This window comes from Phyllobates terribilis, unplaced genomic scaffold (assembly GCF_046119375.1).
Source record: "Phyllobates terribilis strain yellow unplaced genomic scaffold, ASM4611937v1 Scaffold_2__4_contigs__length_985480577, whole genome shotgun sequence".
Taxonomy (NCBI): domain Eukaryota; kingdom Metazoa; phylum Chordata; class Amphibia; order Anura; family Dendrobatidae; genus Phyllobates; species Phyllobates terribilis.
The window spans coordinates 520,322,973-520,343,916 of NW_027362762.1; the positions used below are offsets into that span (position 1 = coordinate 520,322,973).

Sequence of the window (20,944 nt, forward strand, 5' to 3'; positions counted from 1 at the left end):
GATCTTTAGAGTAATACTTTTTTTTTTTTTTTATAGTTTTTACTTTTTATAGTTAATTTTATATGATGCTATAAGAAATAATATATTTTTTCTGATACTTGGAGGATTAAAAAAATAAATTTTAGGAATATATAAAAAAAATTCATTTTTAGCTAAAAGGCTTTTATCCATCTATATTCTCTTAAAAAAATACAGAGCTCACATGAAGCAATGAGTATACATTAAAGCAGGCCGTAGTGCAACTTTCTCAATTTTTCCTGCTGATTATATCATTGCTGGGAGGCCAGTCATGTGAACCTGCTATGCGGAGCTAGCACAGCTCTAATGTAGCAAATTTAATAGCACTGTTTTCCCCTCTCACTGTAAATTCTGTTTTGGGATGGCTAACACAGAGTAGGTAACTAGAGCTGCTATGCACCTCCAGTTTCAGATGAATACTGTAACATATTCAATATAAATTTGTCTTTTCTAAAATTTTGGGGATATTGAAAAAAAGCAACAACTAAAAGTGGAATAATAATAATACCAATATGTTCGATAAAGTAAAAAAAATAACATATGGTACTCCGCAACCAAATTTACTTTTTATAAGTTTGATTGGTCATGATTCAGCTTAAAAGTTTATTCAGGAGAAGAGAGGTAAGGGTTACACTTCCCTGCCGGCACACAAGCTCACTGACGGATAACTTGGTCTGTAATGTATTTTGATTAGAGATGAGCGAACCCAAACTTAAAAGTTTGGGGCTCGTACCAACTGTCCAGTGCTAAACGCTGAACCAGACTTCTCCCAATGTTCAGAGTTCCGTAGGAAGTCAGTTGCAGAGAGACAGAGAGAGAGATTTTCCAGCTCAAAAGTTCGGGTCCCCATTGTTTTCAATGGTGTTTGGGTACTGGTTCTAGTTCGTCTACAGTTTTGGTACCCAAACTGAACTTTTGAATAAAGTTTGGGTCGTGTACCAGAACCTGAAATTCCACGGATTTGCTCATCCCTAATTGTGATACATAAAGATTGTAGAGGCCAAGCAGTATAATTACATTTTTATTTAACGCTTTTGCAATAGTATTTTATCCCAAAATACATGCATTTCTATAAAAATAATTAAAAAAAATGCCAGCAACATGTCCATACATTTTAAATCAAGATGATCTGTAGTCAACGCAAAAAGCAAATGTAAATTCTGTTGTGGGATGGCTGGCACTGAGTCTTTCCATCAGGAAAAAAAAGTGCTGAAGTTAAAAAAAAGATATAGAAATAGGGCCCAATTCATCAAGGTGTTTTCACCACAACTGTGGTGTAAAACACTATGAAAAATGACTACATTTTTGTGCAACTCAAAGCAGTACAAACAATTCTTGCCATTTTTACGGAACTCCTAGCCAGCTCTGGTCACTTTTAGGAAAGTAAACTGTGGCAGGACTGGCGCATGACTTTCAAACTGTTAACCTATGTTTGAGATTTACCTACTGTAGTTTTTGACCCCTGTTTAGACATAGCCAACTCAATGTGTACACCATTTTTAATTCTGCTGATGAGACATTCATGATTCACTGTTTAGAGATTAATATTAATAATACATTCATCTAATGCCGCTAGGCAAAAATATATATAACTGAACATAAGGTTCTTAGGTTAACATTTTGATGAGACTGTATGAAGCCCACTACCACGTCACGGCAAACCTCTCAGTGGGTCCTGCGTATTGCATTATCTGTCCCCTTTCTTGGACCAGCACTCCACCCATTTGGCACAGGTGATTTTAATTAGCAGGAGACTGCAAAAAAAAGGGGGTCCAGCCTATTTTTGCTCTCATTTGAGAGCTTGAGGAAGGTGAGTTTCAATGCTCCTTTCATTTGGTGTTGGTGCTGTGTGGTGGCCATTGTTGCTGCGGTTTTGTGTTTGTGGGGCAGTGTGGTCTAGAGTCCTGGGGATTCAGTCTTGCAGCGTGGGTGCTGTGAAGCACTGGGCCGCCCGCCCTACTGGTGCATTGTCGCTGCGGAGGTGGTTAGCGCGTGACACCGCTCCTTTAAGGCAATAAGAGTTAGGACCTTTTGACAGGCTCGCCATGACGTGGCAGTGGGCTTCATACAGTCTGACCAGAATGTTAAACTAAGAACCTCATGTTCAGTTCTATATATTTTTGCCTAGCAGCATTAGATTAATGTATGATTTTTTTGGAGGTGCGGTACTTGCTCTTTTTTCAGCGTGTGAAACAGGGACTGTACTTATTTTGTAATGGTCTGATTGTCCGATCTCCTGGCCTGAGCTAACTGCTTTATAGGCATATATGAGTCAGTTAGCTGAGGCCAGGAGACTCGCCGGTCAGACCTGATATTGCAATCCAAGCATGGTCCGTATTTCATGGGCTTGTGAATTCAGACTTGCTAAATGCCATCATGAACTTGTTCATCAATGGGTTTCAAGAGAAAATTATACAACCAGGAGAAAAACTGAATAAAATTTAGACCCGTTTAAAAGTATTAAAGTTACTAGTTTGAAGGAAATGAGAAACCAGTTTTGTATACTAATTTGATATCATGTAATAAATGTAGCAGCTACACAGCCATGGCACTAATAAGACATAGCCAGATTCCGCCAATCTGTCCATACCATTGACTTGTAGATGGAGCAACAATCCACTTTTTTTGAGCTGCAAGAATAGTTTAGTGGTGTTGAACTAACTATGACAGAGTTGCTCAAATAGCATTTTCAACCATACTTTTCATATAACCTCAAAATGAGCCATATTTATTACTAAAAATAAATCTGAGGTGAAGAGACGGCAAGAGAGATATCCTGTTGCTGATCGACTGATAACCGTAGTCTTCAGCCTAGTGTTAGAAGAAGGTGAAATACATTTTTTTTGTGTGTAAATATATGGTGGAGAGCACTTTACCTAAGGAAAGCACATAAAACATTTTCCCATATTCATATACATATATTTCTATACATACATATATATATTTATATTTATATGTATATATATATATATATATATATATATATATATACATACATACATACAGAGGGTGAAATAAGTATTGAGCGCGTCACTAATTTTCTAAGTGAATATATTTCTAAAGATGTTATTGACATGAAATTCTCACCAGATGTCAGTCAAAGAAATCAAACCATGGATGTCCATAAATGAAGTTATGTGTAATGATGAGAAGTGACACAGGTGTCATTAGCACCTTTGGAAATGTATTTACTTCGTGATATGTTTAATACTTATTTCACTCGCTGTATATAACACAAAAGTAACATCAGTAAAAAAAATGCTGACTGCTTTAGACAATAGTATGATAGCTAAACGAGCAGCACCTATTAAACAAGTGCCTCTATTTCAGTCATAATCATTTACCTGGTAAATTACAAGACATGATAGACTGACATACATATAGTTACCTCTATATAATTCACATCAATGTTAGGTTGGGACGACACCGGGACTTTGGCCACGACGCCTGTCGCACAAAGTTCGCTGGTTGTTGATGCCACTTTGCTGCACAAAACAAGTAAATGTGGTCGCACTGCAACCCTGCAGGATACTGGGATTGTGGCTCACACAAGTCGCAAAAATCTGTGACTAGCTTGTCGCATTGGCATACCCTCAGGGTCACAATTCTACTCTATTTACTTGTATTGCACGCAATATAGATGGCACTAAGTGGCACTTAGCGAACATTGGTAACACGACAGGTATTGCAGCCATAGTCGCCGTGTAGCCCTTGGCAGAATTTCCCACTCGCCTGTCTATTAAATATAAATAAATAATTCCCATTGTAATGTCAGATCCTAAGAACTGATGAGTGACACTACGCAGACCCTACTTCCCACTTCTGGAGTAGTGTATTGCATATGCTTTTGCAGGAAGCACCTTCTCCTGTGCCAGTCACTTACTGACTGACATATGGGGCACCCTATTTTTTCTTTAAAGCTGCAGTGCATATTGTACAGTTTTGCGTCTCTGCTGCTGCAGCAAAACAACATTATACTGTACAACAATATACAAGATCAGTTGTTGCACGTCTCCTTATTGCAGTTTGATGGTAATTCATATCAATCAGTGCTAAATGGGAATTTTTTCTTTTTTCAAAAAGCGATTCTGCAGTAACTGAGGTTTATGATATAAGAATAATGTACCCCCTGCTTTAAATCTTACAATATTAGAAGTCACCATAGATTAGATTATGAGGAACGGTTGCAGGATTTGGGAATGTTTAGCTTGCAAAAAAGAAGACTGAGAGGAGACTTAATAGCTGTCTACAAATATGTCAAGGGCTGTCACATTGTAGAAGGATCATCTTTATTCTCATTTGCACAAGGAAAGACTAGAAGCAATGGGATGAAACTAAATGGGAGGAGACACAGATTAGATATTAGAAAAAACTTTTTGACAGTTAGGGTGATTAATGAGTGGAACAGGCTGCCACGAGAGGTGGTGAGTTCCCCTTCAATGGACGTCTTCAAACAGAGGCTGGACAGACATCTGTCTGAGATGATCTAGTGAATCCTGCTTTGAGCAGGGGGTTGGACCAGATGACCCAGGAGGTCCCTTCCAACTCTACCATTCTATGATTCTATGATTCTATGAGATTATTGTCATCTTGTATTTTATTATGATTCAAGATTTTTTTGGGGGGACTTTAGGGGAAGAGAGGGCGCAGCATGTAAACATTTATTATATTTCTCCCACTCACATTTAGCAATTGGCTATCTTAAAGTATGTCTCCTTTTATTAAATGAGTAAGATTGCAAAGTTTGCGTAAAAAAAAGCAAGTTTGCAATTTTCTTGTTCTTAAAAATTCTCTCTGTTCTTAAGAATGGAGTAATATTTAGGGCTCGCTCACACAGCCATATGTTTTCTCATGTGAGAGAATCGGGCCGGTTATGCTAATGACACTCGGCTCAAACTCTTTCAGAGTCGATCTGAGTGTCATCCTACTGTGATCCGATTCTCTCGCATGAGAGAATCACAGCACAGGTGCGGAGAAGATGAAGAACGTAATTTCTCCACCTTTTCCATTCTCTCTGTCCACAGTAATCGGACTGCACTGAGATGACATCTGAGTCCAGTCCCGATATTTTACACACACCAATAAACGTGCGTGTGATCCGAATATCGGAGCCACACACAGCATGCTGTGATTGTTTTCTCATGCTGAGGCATGAGAAAATAATCGGAGATCTGCACTGTCCCATAGTGTAACATTGGGCTGAATGCTATCTGATAAAACTGGGTAGCACTCAGCCGTGTTATGCACCAGTGTGAGCGTAGCCTAAAAGGGGTTGTCCCACAAACAAAGTAGATTTTACATAATTTTAATCAATGTTGGAATAAAAATAATTTCTACAATCCGATGTGTTTAAATAAAATGTTCCTGTGCTGAGATAATCTTATAAATGTGCCCCTGCTGTGTACTGTGTAATGGCTGTGTCTGACCGTGCAGGGACATGGTCTGATCATACCACATCTCCTGGGCAGGGGTGGAATCATAAGGGGGTACAGACAGAACAACATGGAATCGTAAATGATACTTTCTGTGAGGTAACACATGTTTTTAAACAGGCAGGGAAATGTTTTACCTCACAGAAATAATCAGCTGCATTCCCATGCTGTAATGTCAGCATACTCTTTTGCTCACATTTATAAGATTATCTCAGCACAGAAATATTTTTAAAGCAATCAATTGTAGTACAATTAATTTGTATTCCTAGATCTATTCATTAAAATGTACTTTGTGGGACAACTTCTTTTAATTCTATTGTGTACTGCATTTACTATTTAGTCATTGCCTAGGCTACCAGATACTGCTGCACGCTATCAAAAATGGCTAGTCTCATGGGCAAGGACAACAGCACTTAAAGGCTCTTTTCTAAATTGCGCTTTTCTATAGAGCATGCAAGTGATGCTCTGAAGCTGGTCAGATTGCTGGATCCAGCCAGCTTTTTGTGTCTGTGTGCTTTTTGATGCTGCAGAGAGAGAGCTGGCAGTATCGGGGAGTGTACAGTCCTGGCCAATGGTGAGACGCATTGTCTGAATTGTCAATCAATCAGGAGCACACCGTTCCCTGACAAGCAGAGACCAAGAGGCAGGCGAGCAGTGCACTCCTGTTCAACAATTTGAGACAAATCCTTTATATGATCTTGTAGTTATGAAAAGATCGTTTTTCATGGTTAATAAATAAACGATTTTTTCTCAGATGGTGGGTATGTCATCATTTTTTCATGCTAATAGTGCAAAATAAGTATATAATATTTTCTTGCCATACTGCATGTTCACCTCAGCATGACCACTTTCTGATTTATTATCATTGATGTATCTTAATAAATCATCTGAGGATGTATCTGCATAAGAAAGCAAATCAAACAGGAACATGTAAACCATCTGATATTAAAGATGCACTTCAATACAGAAAACAGTTTTTAATGTAAAAAAATTGCAATTTACAATAAATCTACCATATTTATCCTGGAGTCATTCACATAAAGAAAGAAAATTTCAGGATAATTTTTCAGGTCCATTTTCCATTATCGGGAATTAGACAAGAATTCGTCCTAAGGCTGTGTGCCCACAATGCGTTTTATGTGCGTATTAGCAGTGCGGAAACGCTCCAGAAACGCATTGCATACCTTATCCCATGACATTCTGCAAGTTCTGTGCACATGGTCAGGATTTTTTCTGAGCGGATTTTACTTGCAAAAAAATACGGACATGACCAATTCTTGTGCGTTTCTGTATGCGTATTTGCCTATACAATTCATTGGAATAACGCAAGGCAAATCTGCATGCAAAAACGCATGACATACGTGTCAAAAACGCATGTAAAAACGTATGCGTTTTTCTGCCAAGGAGATGCAGAAATGATCAGGAAAATTTCTGCTTCATTTCTGCATCATGGGCACTAAGCCTTAATGAGTTGTGAAATATGGGGCTGTTGTCTCCTACAGTGGTGGGCACACACAGTTTTTGTTGAGCTACAAGAGGAACCTTGTAGGAAAATCAATGCAGACGTTTTCTGTTACTTATTATTGATTCTGACGGCTTGTCACTAGGGGGCAATCTCATTCAGTATGGCCACAGATTCCCACTTTTCCCTCATTATTGCTTATGCCAGCTGCAGATGGCCCCATAACAGCTAAAGTGACTCATGCCACTTATAATAATGAGATTCACAAATGCCCAAAATAAGAGGAACTGCTTATAAACTTCCATATATGTCTCCATATTCCTTTTCGCTCTCTCTTCTGGCCCTTCTGTGCCACATTCTTGGTATGTCTGCCACCTGTCCCTTTCCAGTCCCTCTTTAGTAAATGTCGGCCTATGGCTAGATGAAGCCATGATGCTTCTACATCTTCATACTTGTGTAGCCAATATACTGATGCTTATTGTTAGGTAGCTAATTGAAGGGGTCGTCCACCTGTGGGGACAATTTTATTTATTTATTATTTTTTTTTTACTTTAATGCATGTATTTTAGGTAAAAAAAATATATTTTGCAATTTAGTTTCATTAAAGCTTTTGCACCAGTTGATGTTTGCAGGCTGTTTCCTTTCACATTAAATTTTGATGTTGTCCATGGTCAAAAATCAGCTGAAAGGAGCTTAAAAAAAACAGATAAAAGAGTTATAAACTCCCCTTCAGACTGTCATTGTTGACTGATGGATTCTCAGTTAACTAATTTTCTAGAAGAGTTGTTGATTAGTGTTGAGCGAGTATGTTCGGTCCGAGCTCCGAGTAGTTACAGCTGCTCGGTGATATGGTTAAATCGCTCCCATGTACATGATTTGCGACTGTTTGACAGCTTTAAGACATGTGAGGAATGTCTATTTCTTACACATTCCTCCCATGTAATAAAGCTGTCAAACAGTTGCAAATCATGCACACGGGAGCGATTCAACCATATCACCGAGCAGCTGTAAATACTCGGAGCTCGGCCCGAGCATACTCGGCGAAAGGGTTAATAGAACATACTCGCTCAACACCATTGTTGATTCCTGCTCCAGTTTAAAAGTAGAATCCTTTTTTATAGACAATTAAAATTCCAACTTCATGGAGATAATTTGACAAACATGGTTAGAAATAGACAGGCACTCTGGCGTCCTCCTTTGTCAAAGCTATTGAAACAACTTTTTTTAACCAGTGTTATAAAGTGCAACACAAAATGTATACAAGGCAAATGTTCCGAAAATTTTTCTGAAATCCAATTTCAAAAAGGACTTTTAGGCCACATTTACACATTCTGTATTTGCTTAGTATTTTCCATCAATATTTGTAAGCCAAAATCAGGAGTGAAACAATAGGAGGAAAAGTATAATAGAAACACATCACCACTTCTGTATTTTTCACCCGCTTCAAGCCCCAATTACATGCATTTAAAGAAGCTCCCCCACAAAGCTTATTATTACCTAGACCCGTGTAAATGTGCATGTAGTGTAGTGTAAGTGTTTTAACCCCTATTACCACACACGTCGGGTGCCTCCCTTAAGTGCAGGCTCCGGTGCTGAACCCGCACCTTTCCGGGGACATTACAGCTGATCTGTACAGCTGACATTTGCCACTAACAGCCGCGGTGGTTAACTAGTTAAATGCTGCTGTCAATGTCTGACAGCGGCATTTAACTCGCACAAACTGGATGCGTCTCATTTGCCCCGCCCATCGGCGACCCCATCACATGATCACAGGTCGCCAATGGGTTGGCATGACAACCCGGGGTTTGCAGGAGATCCCTGCGGTTGTCATTGCCAGATTGCTATGAGCGCCGCCCAGCGGTAGGTGCTCATAGCAAGTGAGCAATTCTGCTACACACAGGTGATCTGATGATCGCCTGTGTGTAGCGGAGGCAATCAGAAAATTGTAGCTTCAAGTTTCCCATGGAGACTATTGAAGCAAGCAAAAAGTAAAAAAAAAGGTTTTTAAAAATATTAAAAAGATAAAAAATATAAAAGTTTAAATCACCCCCCTTTTGTCCCATTCAAAGTAAAACAATAATAAAAAATCACATATACACAAATTTGGTATCGTCGTGTTCAGAATCGCCCGGTATATTAACATACAAAAATAATTAGTCCAATCGGTAAACGTCAGAATTACGTTTTTTTGGTCGCCGCTACATTGCAATAAAATATGATAGGTGATTTAAACATCGGATCTACCCCAAAATATTATAAATAAAAACGTCAGCTTGGCTCACAAAAAATAAGCCCTCACCCGGCCCCAGATCCCGAAATATGGAAAAGCTATGGATCTCGGAAAATGGCGCCATTTTTTTTTAACAAACTTTGGATTTTTTTTTCACTACTTAAATAAAAAATAACATATACATGTTTGGTGTCTAGAAACTCATAATGACCCGGAGAATCATAATGGCAGGTCAGTTTTAGCAATTAGTGAACATAGTAAAAAAAAAAAAAACAATTGTGGAATTGCACTTTTTTGCAATTTCAGCGCACTTGGAATTTTTTCCTGTTTTCCAGTACACGATACCAATGGTGTCGTTCAAAAGTACAACTTGTCCTGCAAAAAATAAGCCCTCATATGGCCAAAAATAAAAAGTTATGGCTCTGGGAAGAAGGGGAGCAAAAAACAAAAATGCAAAAATGGAAAATGTCCCAGTCATGGAGGGGTTAAATAGACTCCTAGATTACCGTCTTTAACAGTTTCCAGAGCTGCTCCAGTCCTCTTCTGGGTCACTTGAATTCTATTCCAACTTGCCGTATTACATTGGGGTCTATGTGTTACCCAGAAGTTGCTTTTACAATGTAATCTATGGAGCATCATAACGAAGCTACATAGACGTACATTGTATAAGTGACTTTCGTCTCACACATAGACCCCATTGTGAGCTGGCAGGTTGGAGCAGAAGTCACATGACCCAGAAGAGGACTGGAGCAGCTCTGGACACCGTTGTGAGTTTATTACCGCACTTACACTACACTACCTGTACATTTAAACAGGTTTAGGAAATAAAACGTTTTGTGGGAGAGCTTTTTTAAGTAAAAAGAAAATGTACCCAGAGGTGGACAACCCATTTAATAGGGAGTGACTGCTGGTCACTGCAATCTACCACATATCCCCAGTTATTCTTTCTATAGATTATTCAGCTACCCCTGGTCTACTGTAAAATGCTTATAATCAATAAAATAGAGGTTTAGTCTCAATGTTGTACAATAGCTGTTACATTAGAATCAGGCACTACCAGCTTTTTATATGTCTCCACTGACTTTTATAAATGTTCTAAAATCAAGGTTGAGAAAACAGAATAAGCCTCGTTCAGATGGCTGTAGGGCAGGCGTATTTTATCTTTGGGGCCATGGCCACAAGTCCTGGCCTGAATGCGGGTTTCTTGAACCATACTAACAGTATTATTGGGTTCTATGATGCTGTTAGGTTGGGTTGGTAGATTCCCAGTCAGGCTAGAACTAGGAACAACAGTACAGATGCTAAAATGAGCCACATTGTGGCCATATGAATGAAGCCTACAACTGTTTTCACGCTTGTTTTTTGAGTATTTTTTACGTTATTAGGGTGATAAGAGGGAATCCTATGAGGATTTACATTTCTCTGAGATGCAATAAATATAAACTGTTTTTGTAAGAACCAAAAAATCCTTTTCATGTCCTGAAAATACAGCATAATCTAAAAACTGTTGGGAAAATTACAGGCTAACAACATCATTCAAACCTTATTCTGATCCCAGGTCATATAATTGTATGCAACGATATGGAGAGCATGGGCACTTGTAAAATTAGTCCATTTTATTGCAGTATCACAACAGACATGAAGGCTTATTTTACCCGGGAAATACTCAGGGCCCAGGCTCGCCAAGGTTTAGGATACAGAGGAATCATAAATCACAAGAACAATACCTAGTAAGTGCAGAATCCATTTGGAAAGAATCATATGTAACCCGCCCCATTTGATGTTCTTGATTTACTGTTTTATGCTTCATATTAAGACCAGGTGCCAGCACAACGAAGCAGCCGCAAGGCAGCACAATTGGAATATATTTCCTTATTCATTTGCTACTATGAAAATGTAGTCCTAAAATAAACTGAAATATCATTAGAAAATTAAGACTAAATTAGGACTTTATGAATTGTAATGTACGGTAAGTGTTTTGTAGCTTTTTAGGCTATAAACTGATTGATTGTTCGTTGTTCAAGCACTCAGGGTAGTTTTTGACAACTGCTGTTATGGGGACATAATACAACCATCATGATGTCTTACATTGCTTCTCACTTGATCTTAACCCTATATGTTGCTTTGTTTCGTCATAACAATGGTCATTTCTGGATATAATGGGACTGTGGAAAGGAAGTATAGGCTATGAAAGCACACCTTATGTGAAAGCAGAAAAAAATGTTTACATATTGATCTCTAAAAACCATGTACACATGTATTTGGAGGTCGATTCTATACCAAAAAACACAATAAAGAACAGTATAATGTTTGTGAGTAAGGTTTTACAGAACTTTATTCACCCTCTGAGGAAAAACCTCATGCAGATATGAGAACGAGCATCCTGTGGATTTGCCCTCTCCGTCCTAGATTACTTCTATGTTTGCCATGGACATCAACCCCTAGCAAGGCACACAGTAAATAGGAAGCATATGTTGCACCTTAGCCTTAGATTTTCTTAATATGTACTAGTTATAATTAGAGATGAGCGGTGTTCGACTAGAACTGTTCGCCAATCTCAAATTCGAGCTGTTTTGGGCGGTGTTCGAGTTGTTCGACGAACCCGAACGATTTGCAAAAAAATCGGCTGTTCGAGGTTATGTTCGATAACTGTTCGTGCACCAAAAGCGTGTCCTGCATGTCTGGCACTATTTAGAGCACCATTCATGCAGGGATTGTCTGCCACTCACTGTAATGCCACAGCCATGGTGGTTGTGGCATTACAGTGATTGCCCAAATCGATGGGAACAGTGCCAACAGTGAAACATGAAAAGCCGGCAATTCAGCAGCGGCATACACCTGTACCCGACAATTTAGAACCGAAAGAATAGAGCTTCACACATAGATTAGATAGATATAAACATGTCAGCCACACATATACGAAGTACAGTGAAAGTGCTGCTTACTGTACTTGTCATTTAGCGTAAAGGATTTATCAAAAAAAATAATAGTGTTTTCATGCACCGTCTCTTTTAAAAAGCCGGCCGGCAATTCAGCATCTGTACCCGACAATTTAGAACAGAAAGAATAGAGAATCACACATAGATTAGATAGATAGAAACATGTCAGTGACATATATATGAAGTACAGTGACAGTGTTGATTACTGTACTTGTCATTTAGTGTAAAGGATTTATTTAAAAAAATAATAGTGTTTTCATGCACCGTCTCTTTAAAAAAGCCGGCCGGCAATTCAGCAGCGGTACCCGACAATTTATAACAGACAGAATAGAGCTTCACACATAGATTAGATAGATAGAAACATGTCAGTCACATATATATGAAGTACTGTGACAGTGTTGGTTACTGTACTTGTCATTTAGTATTAAAATAAAGGATTTATTATTAAAAAAATTGGCGTGGGGTTCCCCTTAATTTTAGGCTCTAGCGGAGGTTAAGCAGACGGCTGGGGCAGATGTTTGAAGCCTGGGAAGGGGGTAATACCCACGGAGCTTCCCAGGCTACTAATATCAGCCCCCAGCTGAATACATAGCCTTTACTAGCTATTAAAATGGGGGACCCCCCAAAAAAAATGACGTGGGGTCCCCCCTAATTTAATAGCTAGCAAAGGCTAGGCAGACAGCTGGGGGCTGATATTAATAGCCCAGGAAGGGAGCCATGAATATTGGCCCCCTCCCAGGCTAGAAACACCAGCCGTCAGCCGCCCCAGAAATGGCGCATTCATAGGATGCGCCAATTCTGGCACTTAGCCTCGCTCTTCCACGCTGCCCTGGTGCGGTGGCAGGGGGTAATAGGGTTGGGGTTGATGTCAGCTTATAATGCCAGCTGACATCAAGCCCAGGTTAGTAATGGAAAGGCGTCTATAAGACACCCCCATTACTAACCCCATAGTCAAAGTTAAAAAAAGCACAAACACCCAGAATAAAGTCCTTTAATTGAAATAAAGACACAATCCTTTATTGTTCTAAATTAAACCATACTTACCGTCACGCCCATTCCAGCTGAAGCCAACGATCTCCTGCAATAAAAGAAAAATAATAAAGCAACCTCATCCTTACCTTTCCATGGTTCCCACGACAGCTTCAGCTCTGCTACATCGAGATGACAGGCTGGACCGCAGCAGAACGCTGCCATCCAGCCTCTCATCCCGCAGACACTGAGAAGCGCAGGCTTGCTTGCGCTGCTCAGCGTCTCTCTGTGACGACATCCAGATGAGCCGAGTTCATGTCCAATGAACTCGGCTCACCTCATGCACGTCACTGACAGCGTGGGAAAATTCTCAAGCTGAAGCGGTGAGTGCAGGAGAATTCTCCCACGCTGTCAGTGACGTGCATAAGGTGAGCTCATGTCCAATGAACTCAGCTCACCTCCTGCACGTCACTGACAGCGTGGGAGAATTCTCCTGCACTCAGCGCTTCAGTGTGAGAATTCTCCCGCTGAAGCGCTGAATGCAGGAGAATTTTCCCACGCTGTCAGTGACGTGCATAAGGTGAGCTCATGTCCAATGAACTCAGCTCACCTCCTGCACGTCACTGACAGCGTGGGAGAATTCTCCTGCACTCAGCGCTTCAGTGTGAGAATTCTCCCACGCTGAAGCGCTGAGTGCAGGAGAATTTTCCCACGCTGTCAGTGACGTGCATGAGGTGAGCCAAGTTCATTGGACATTAACTCGGCTCATCTGGATGCCCTCACAGAGAGACACTGTGGAGCGCAAGCAAGCCTGCGCTTCTCAGTGTCTGCGGGATGACAGGCTGGATGGCAGCGTTCTGCAGCGGTCCAGCCTGTCATCTCGATGTAGCAGAGCTGAAGCTGTCATGGGAACCATGGAAAGGTAAGGATGATGTTGCTTTATTATTTTTCTTTTATTTCAGGAGATCGTTGGCTTCAGCTGGAATGGGCGTGATGGTAAGTATGGTTTAATTTAGAACAATAAAGAATTGTGTGTTTATTTCAATTAAAGGACTTTTTTCTGGGTGTTGTGTTTTTTTTAAATACTTTACTAGAAATTCATGGTGGTCATGTCTAATATTGGCGTGACCCCATGAATTTCGGGCTTAGGGCCAGCTGATAATGCCAAGCTGGCCCTAACCCCTTTATTACCCAGTGAGCCACCGCATCAGGGCCCTGGATGAGTTGGGTACAGCGCCAGAAGATGGCGCTTCTATGAACGCACCATTTTCCGGGGTGGCTGCGGACTGCAATTTGCAGCGGGGGTGGCCCAGAAAGCTTGGGCCTCCCTGCGCTGCGGATTCCAGCCCCCAGCTGCCTAGTTGTACCTGGCTGGACACAAAAACAGGGCGAAGCCCCACGTCAATTTTCTTTAAATTATTTCATGAAATAATTAAGAAAAAAAGGGCTTCCCTATATTGTTGTGTCCGGCCAGGTACAAATAGGCAGCTGGTGGTTGGGGGCAGCCCGTTCCTGCCTGCTGTACCTGGCTGGACACAAATATAGTGCGAAGCCCCACGTCAATTTTTTTTAAATTATTTCATGAATTTCCTGAAATAATTTAAAAAAATTGAAGTGGGGCTTCGCACTATATTTGTGTCCAGCCAGGTACAGCAGGCAGGAACGGGCTGCCCCCATCCACCAGCTGCCTATTTGTACCTGGCCGGACACAACAATATAGGGAAGCCCTTTTTTTCTTAATTATTTCATGAATTTCATGAAATAATTAAAAAAAATTGAAGTGGGGCTTCGCACTATATTTGTGTCCAGCCAGGTACAGCAGGCAGGAACGGGCTGCCCCCATCCACCAGCTGCCTATTTGTACCTGGCCGGACACAACAATATAGGGAAGCCCTTTTTTTCTTAATTATTTCATGAATTTCATGAAATAATTAAAAAAAATTGAAGTGGGGCTTCGCACTATATTTGTGTCCAGCCAGGTACAGCAGGCAGGAACGGGCTGCCCCCAACCACCAGCTGCCTATTTGTACCTGGCCGGACACAACAATATAGGGAAGGCCTTTCTTTCTTAATTATTTCATGAATTTCATGAAATAATTAAAAAAAAAGTACGTGGGGCTTCGCCCTATTTTTGTGTCCAGCCAGGTACAACTAGGCAGCTGGGGGCTGGAATCTGCAGCGCAGGGAGGCCCAAGCTTTCTGGGCCCCCCCCCCCGCTACAAATTGCAGTCCGCAGCCACCCCGGAAAATGGCGCGTTCATAGAAGCGCCATCTTCTGGCGCTGTACCCAACTCATCCAGGGCCCTGGTGCGGTGGCTCACTGGGTAATAAAGGGGTTAGGGCCAGCTTGGTATTATCAGCTGGCCCCAAGCCCAAAATTGATGGGGTCACGCCAGTATTAGACATGACCGCCATGAATTTCTAGTAAAGTATTTAAAAAAAACACAACACCCAGAAAAAAGTCCTTTAATTGAAATAAAGACACAATTCTTTATTGTTCTAAATTAAACCATACTTACCATCACACCCATTCCAGCTGAAGCCAACGATCTCCTGCAATAAAAGAAAAATAATAAACCAACCTCATCCTTACCTTTCCATGGTTCCCACGACAGCTTCAGCTCTGCTACATCGAGATGACTGGCTGGACCGCAGCAGAACGCTGCCATCCAGTCTGTCATCCCGCAGACACTGAGAAGCGCAGGCATGCTTGCGCTCCTCACTGTCTCGCTGTGACGGCATCCAGATGAGCCGAGGTCATGTCCAATGAACTCGGCTCACCTCATGCACGTCACTGACAGCGTGGGAAAATTCTCACGCTGAAGTGCTGAGTGCAGGAGAATTCTCCCACGCTGTCAGTGATGTGCATGAGGTGAGCTCATGTCCAATGAACTCAGCTCACCTCCTGCACGTCACTGACAGCGTGGGAAAATTCTCCTGCAATCAGCGCTTCAGCGTGAGAATTTTCCCACGCTGTCAGTGACGTGCATGAGGTGAGCCGAGTTCATTGGACATGAACTCGGCTCATCTGGATGTCGTCACAGAGAGACGCTGAGCAGCGCAAGCAAGCCTGCGCTTCTCAGTGTCTGCGGGATGACAGGCTGGATGGCAGCGTTCTGCTGCGGTCCAGCCTGTCATCTCGATGTAGCAGAGCTGAAGCTGTCGTGGGAACCATGGAAAGGTAAGGATGAGGTTGCTTTATTATTTTTCTTTTATTGCAGGAGATCGTTGGCTTCAGCTGGAATGGGCGTGATGGTAAGTATGGTTTAATTTAGAACAATAAAGGATTGTGTCTTTATTTCAATTAAAGGACTTTATTCTGGGTGTTTGTGTTTTTTTTAACTTTGACTATGGGGTTAGTAATGGGGGTGTCTTATAGACGCCTCTCCATTACTAACCTGGGCTTGATGTCAGCTGGCATTATAAGCTGACATCAACCCCAACCCTATTACCCCCTGCCACCGCACCAGGGCAGCGTGGAAGAGCGAGGCTAAGTGCCAGAATTGGCGCATCCTATGAATGCGCCATTTCTGGGGCGGCTGACGGCTGGTGTTTCTAGCCTGGGAGGGGGCCAATATTCATGGCTCCCTTCCTGGGCTATTAATATCAGCCCCCAGCTGTCTGCCTAGCCTTTGCTAGCTATTAAATTAGGGGGGACCCCACGTCATTTTTTTGGGGGGGTCCCCCATTTTAATAGCTAGTAAAGGCTATGTATTCAGCTGGGGGCTGATATTAGTAGCCTGGGAAGCTCCGTGGGTATTACCCCCTTCCCAGGCTTCAAACATCTGCCCCAGCCGTCTGCTTAACCTCCGCTAGAGCCTAAAATTAAGGGGAACCCCACGCCAATTTTTTTAATAATAAATCCTTTATTTTAATACTAAATGACAAGTACAGTAACCAACACTATCACTGTACTTCATATATATGTGACTGACATGTTTCTATCTATCTAATCTATGTGTGATGCTCTATCTTTCTGTTCTAAATTGTCGGGTACCGCTGCTGAATTGCCGGCCGGCTTTTTTAAAGAGACAGTGCATGAAAACACTATTATTTTTTTAAATAAATCCTTTACACTAAATGACAAGTACAGTAAGCAGCACTGTCACTGTACTTATTATATATGTGACTGACATGTTTCTATCTATCTAATCTATGTGTGAAGCTCTATTCTTTCTGTTCTAAATTGTCGGGTACAGATGCTGAATTGCCGGCCGGCTTTTTTAAAGAGACGGTGCATGAAAACACTAATATTTTTTTTAATAAATCCTTTACACTAAATGACAAGTGCAGTAACCAACACTGTCACTGTGCTTCTTATATGTGTGACTGACATGTTTCTATCTATCTAATCTATGTGTGATGCTCTATTCCTTCTTGTCTAAATTGTCGGGTACCGGTGTATGCCGCTGCTGAATTTGCCGGCCGGCTTTTTTAAAGAGAGTGTCTTCTGAGCAGTTTGTCAGCTTTTGGACACCTTTGCAGGTGTTTTCTATGTGTTTCTATGTGTTTTTGTTTGCCTGCCATTGGTTTTAACGGTGTTCGACGGTGTTCTAAGGTGTTCGACGAACAGTTCGACGAACAGTTCCTCGAACATCCCGGTGTTCGACGAACCGAACCGAACCCGAACACTACGGGGGTGGCTCAACACTAGTTATAATATAAAAAGAAATCCAATATAGAACGTCTGTTAGCCACATTTATTATATTAACTTTCCAAATGAGCTTGAAGTGGCCCAAGGCACGCAGACGGTGAGAATTTCATTGTGCTACATATTGGCTTCTTGCAAAGCAGCAAATAAGAATAATAAAAAAGAAATCCAACGATGAGCTTCAACTTTCAATAATGATAGGAATTTTACAATAAAGGTTCAGTAAAGGTCTTCTATGCTTTCTCCTCCACATCTACTATATTGTGTTTGTGTGTAGCATGTATCATTAACTCACCTTTTCATACATCCAGTAGCTGTTATTAACTTCCTCCAAGCTTAAGGCTAAATTTCATATTGTCTAAATTTATAATCATTAGGCTGAAATGGCAAATCTCACATATTATGGTATCAATCATTGCTGTTATGGTTACAGAAGGTTTACAGCATAATATATCTTGCAAGAAAGCGAGGAGTCAATCACTGCACAGATAAACTTACAATATACAATATTTTTTAATAAAATTAAAATAATATAAGAAGTTGCAAAGGCAACATCAAAGCACTAGACCATAGATGATTATGAAAATCAGGTCACATAGTCCAGTGTTAGACCAATAAGGCAAACCTCATGAATGACGAGATCCCCAGTTGTTGGAAAGGCCTAACTGAGGACTTAATTTTTACAAAAGGGATCATACATCATACAGTGAGCAGTGCTCTTTAGGCTAAGGCTATATGACGACTGAAATTGCAGCAACACATTGCAACATTGGATGTAATGATTTCCTATGGCACTGGTCCCCAACCTTTGAGAGCCACATTCATCTTTGAAAGAGGTCTAAGAGCTCCCGCCACACTCACAGGAGCGACACACAAAGCCCCCATTACTGGTATAATGACAGCCAAAGCTTTACAACAGAAATTACACCGAGGCAGTATTCCAAGATCCAGAGGTTCCCACAGTATTCAGTATTTTCTCATCAGTCACTTCCACCACACTGTTGCATCCAGCTTCAAGCATCTCCTCTGAAAGCATCATCCAGTCTCCAGCTTACCATACTTAAATTATCTCCAAACCCCCAAGTTCAGAATATGCACAATCAGTTCTGCTCTTCTGTGTGGGGCTACTCACAAAATTCAACATCTAAAGACCTGCTCCTCATAGTTGTTTGCTAGACCGGGTGCTAATGCACCAAGCTGGCAGATGGCTGGGAGCTACACATCATGGGACCGCGAGCTACAGGTTGGGGGCTCTTTTTCAATGGTGTCACATTGCGATCTTTGACATACTGCGACTGTGTCACAGAGTTGCAAATGTTTCTAAATGTGTTGGATTTTCTGTCTCTGGTTACAAATTGCACGACACACTTGCCATTGTCCTCAGTGCGAGTCACGTGCCACTTGTCTGCGACTCGGCTGTTGCATTTATAAACATAACCTAGAATAAAAACAATGTGCACACACCCTGTAGTAAGTAAATAACTAGTAATGGTACATGCAAATAACATGGGGAACTTAGTTGAAACTAGTTTGATCTAAAAAGTTGTCCCACTGCAACAAGGTGTACCCATCAGGACAGTCCTATCTCTAGTATTAAGCCTCTCTGTGTGCCAGCAGGTGTCAATAGACAGAGCAAAGCGGGACAGCGTGAATGTCCACCTACACATTGCACTTACACCAACATGTGTTCCAGCTCATTTCTCTGATTTTGTTGCATTGAAAGCAAAATCACAGCTCTAAACTAGTCGTGCAACCGCAAGTCACAGATAAGCTGCACAAATGTTTTCTTTCTCGCACTTTTCAGAACTTTGATGTTGGGCGACACATTGCATAATGATTGGTGCAACCATAAGGTTGGGGCTACACAGTAAATGTAACTGACTACTTTCTCCACATTTTAAAATATTTTAGATACATTTTAATATAAATTGAGGTAACTGAAATAAATCGGCATGGACTCTGAACAGTGGTTAAACTTATGTTCTGAGTTATGTTCCTGTTGAGAAATATTTGCCATAGACTATACATATAAATTGAGAAGTGTTTGCCATAGACTATACACATGAATTGGGAAGCTTTTCCATAAACTATACACATAAATTGGGAAGTGTTTCCATAGACTATACACATAAATTGAAAAGTGTTGACATAGACTATACACATAAATTGAGAAGCGTTTCCATAGACTATACACAAAAATTGCAAAGTGTTTCGATAGACTATACAAAAAAATTAGGAAGCATTTCCATAGACTATACACATAAATTGGGAAGTGTTTCCCTAGACTATACACAAAAATTGGGAAGCATTTCCATAGACTATACAGATAAATTGAGAAGTGTTTGCCATAGACGATATGCATCAATTGAGAAGAGTTTCCATAGACTATACACATAAATTGGGAAGTGTTTCCATAGACTATACACAAATATTGGGTAGCATTTCCATAGACTATACACATAAATTGGGAAGTGTTTCCATAGACTATACACGAAAATTGGGAAGCGTTTCCATAGACTATACACAAAAATTGGGAAGTGTTTCCATAGACTATACACATACATTGGGAAGCGTTTCCATAGACTATACACATACATTGGGAAGCGTTTCCATAGACTATACAAATACATTGGGAAGCGTTTCCATAGACTATACACATAAATTGAGACGTGTTTGCCATAGACTATACACATAAATTGAGAAGCGTTTCCATAGACTATAAACAAAAATTGGGAAGTGTTTCCACAGAATATACACATACATTGGGAAGCTTTTCCATAGACTATACACATAAATTGGGAAGCTTTTCCATAGACTATACACATAAATTGGGAAGCGTTTCCATAGACTATACACATCAAATGAGAAGCGTTTGCCATAAACTATGCACATAAATTGGGAAGCATTTCCATAGTCTATACACATAAATTGGGAAGCATTTCCATAGACTATACACATAAATTGAGAAACGCTTCCATAGTCTATACATATGAATTAAGATGTATTTGCCATAGACTATACACATATATTGGGAAGCGTTTCCATAGACTATACATATAAATTAAGAAGTATTTGCCATAGACTATACACATATATTGGCAAGCGTTTCCATAGACTATACATATAAATTGAGAAGTATTTGCCATAGACTATACACATAAATTGGGAAGCATTTCCATAGACTATACACATAAATTGGGAAGTGTTTCCATAGACTATACACATAAATTGAGAAGTGTTTG

The 20,944-nt window shown here is 40.6% G+C and overlaps 1 protein-coding gene across 7 annotated transcripts in view; it reads left to right on the forward strand.

Annotated features, from left to right (window-relative positions):
• The window catches only part of DLGAP3 (DLG associated protein 3), a 726,679-nt gene that overhangs the window by 461,139 nt on the left and 244,596 nt on the right, over window positions 1–20,944 (forward strand). For 4 of the 7 annotated variants that reach the window (XM_073666015.1, XM_073666010.1, XM_073666011.1 and 1 more), the window contains one exon: window positions 10,768–10,872. The exons of the other annotated variants lie outside the window; for them this stretch is intronic. In XM_073666015.1, coding sequence (XP_073522116.1) covers window positions 10,768–10,872 — 105 coding nt within the window. The remainder of the gene's footprint in view (window positions 1–10,767; window positions 10,873–20,944) is intronic. 7 annotated transcript variants of the gene reach the window in all.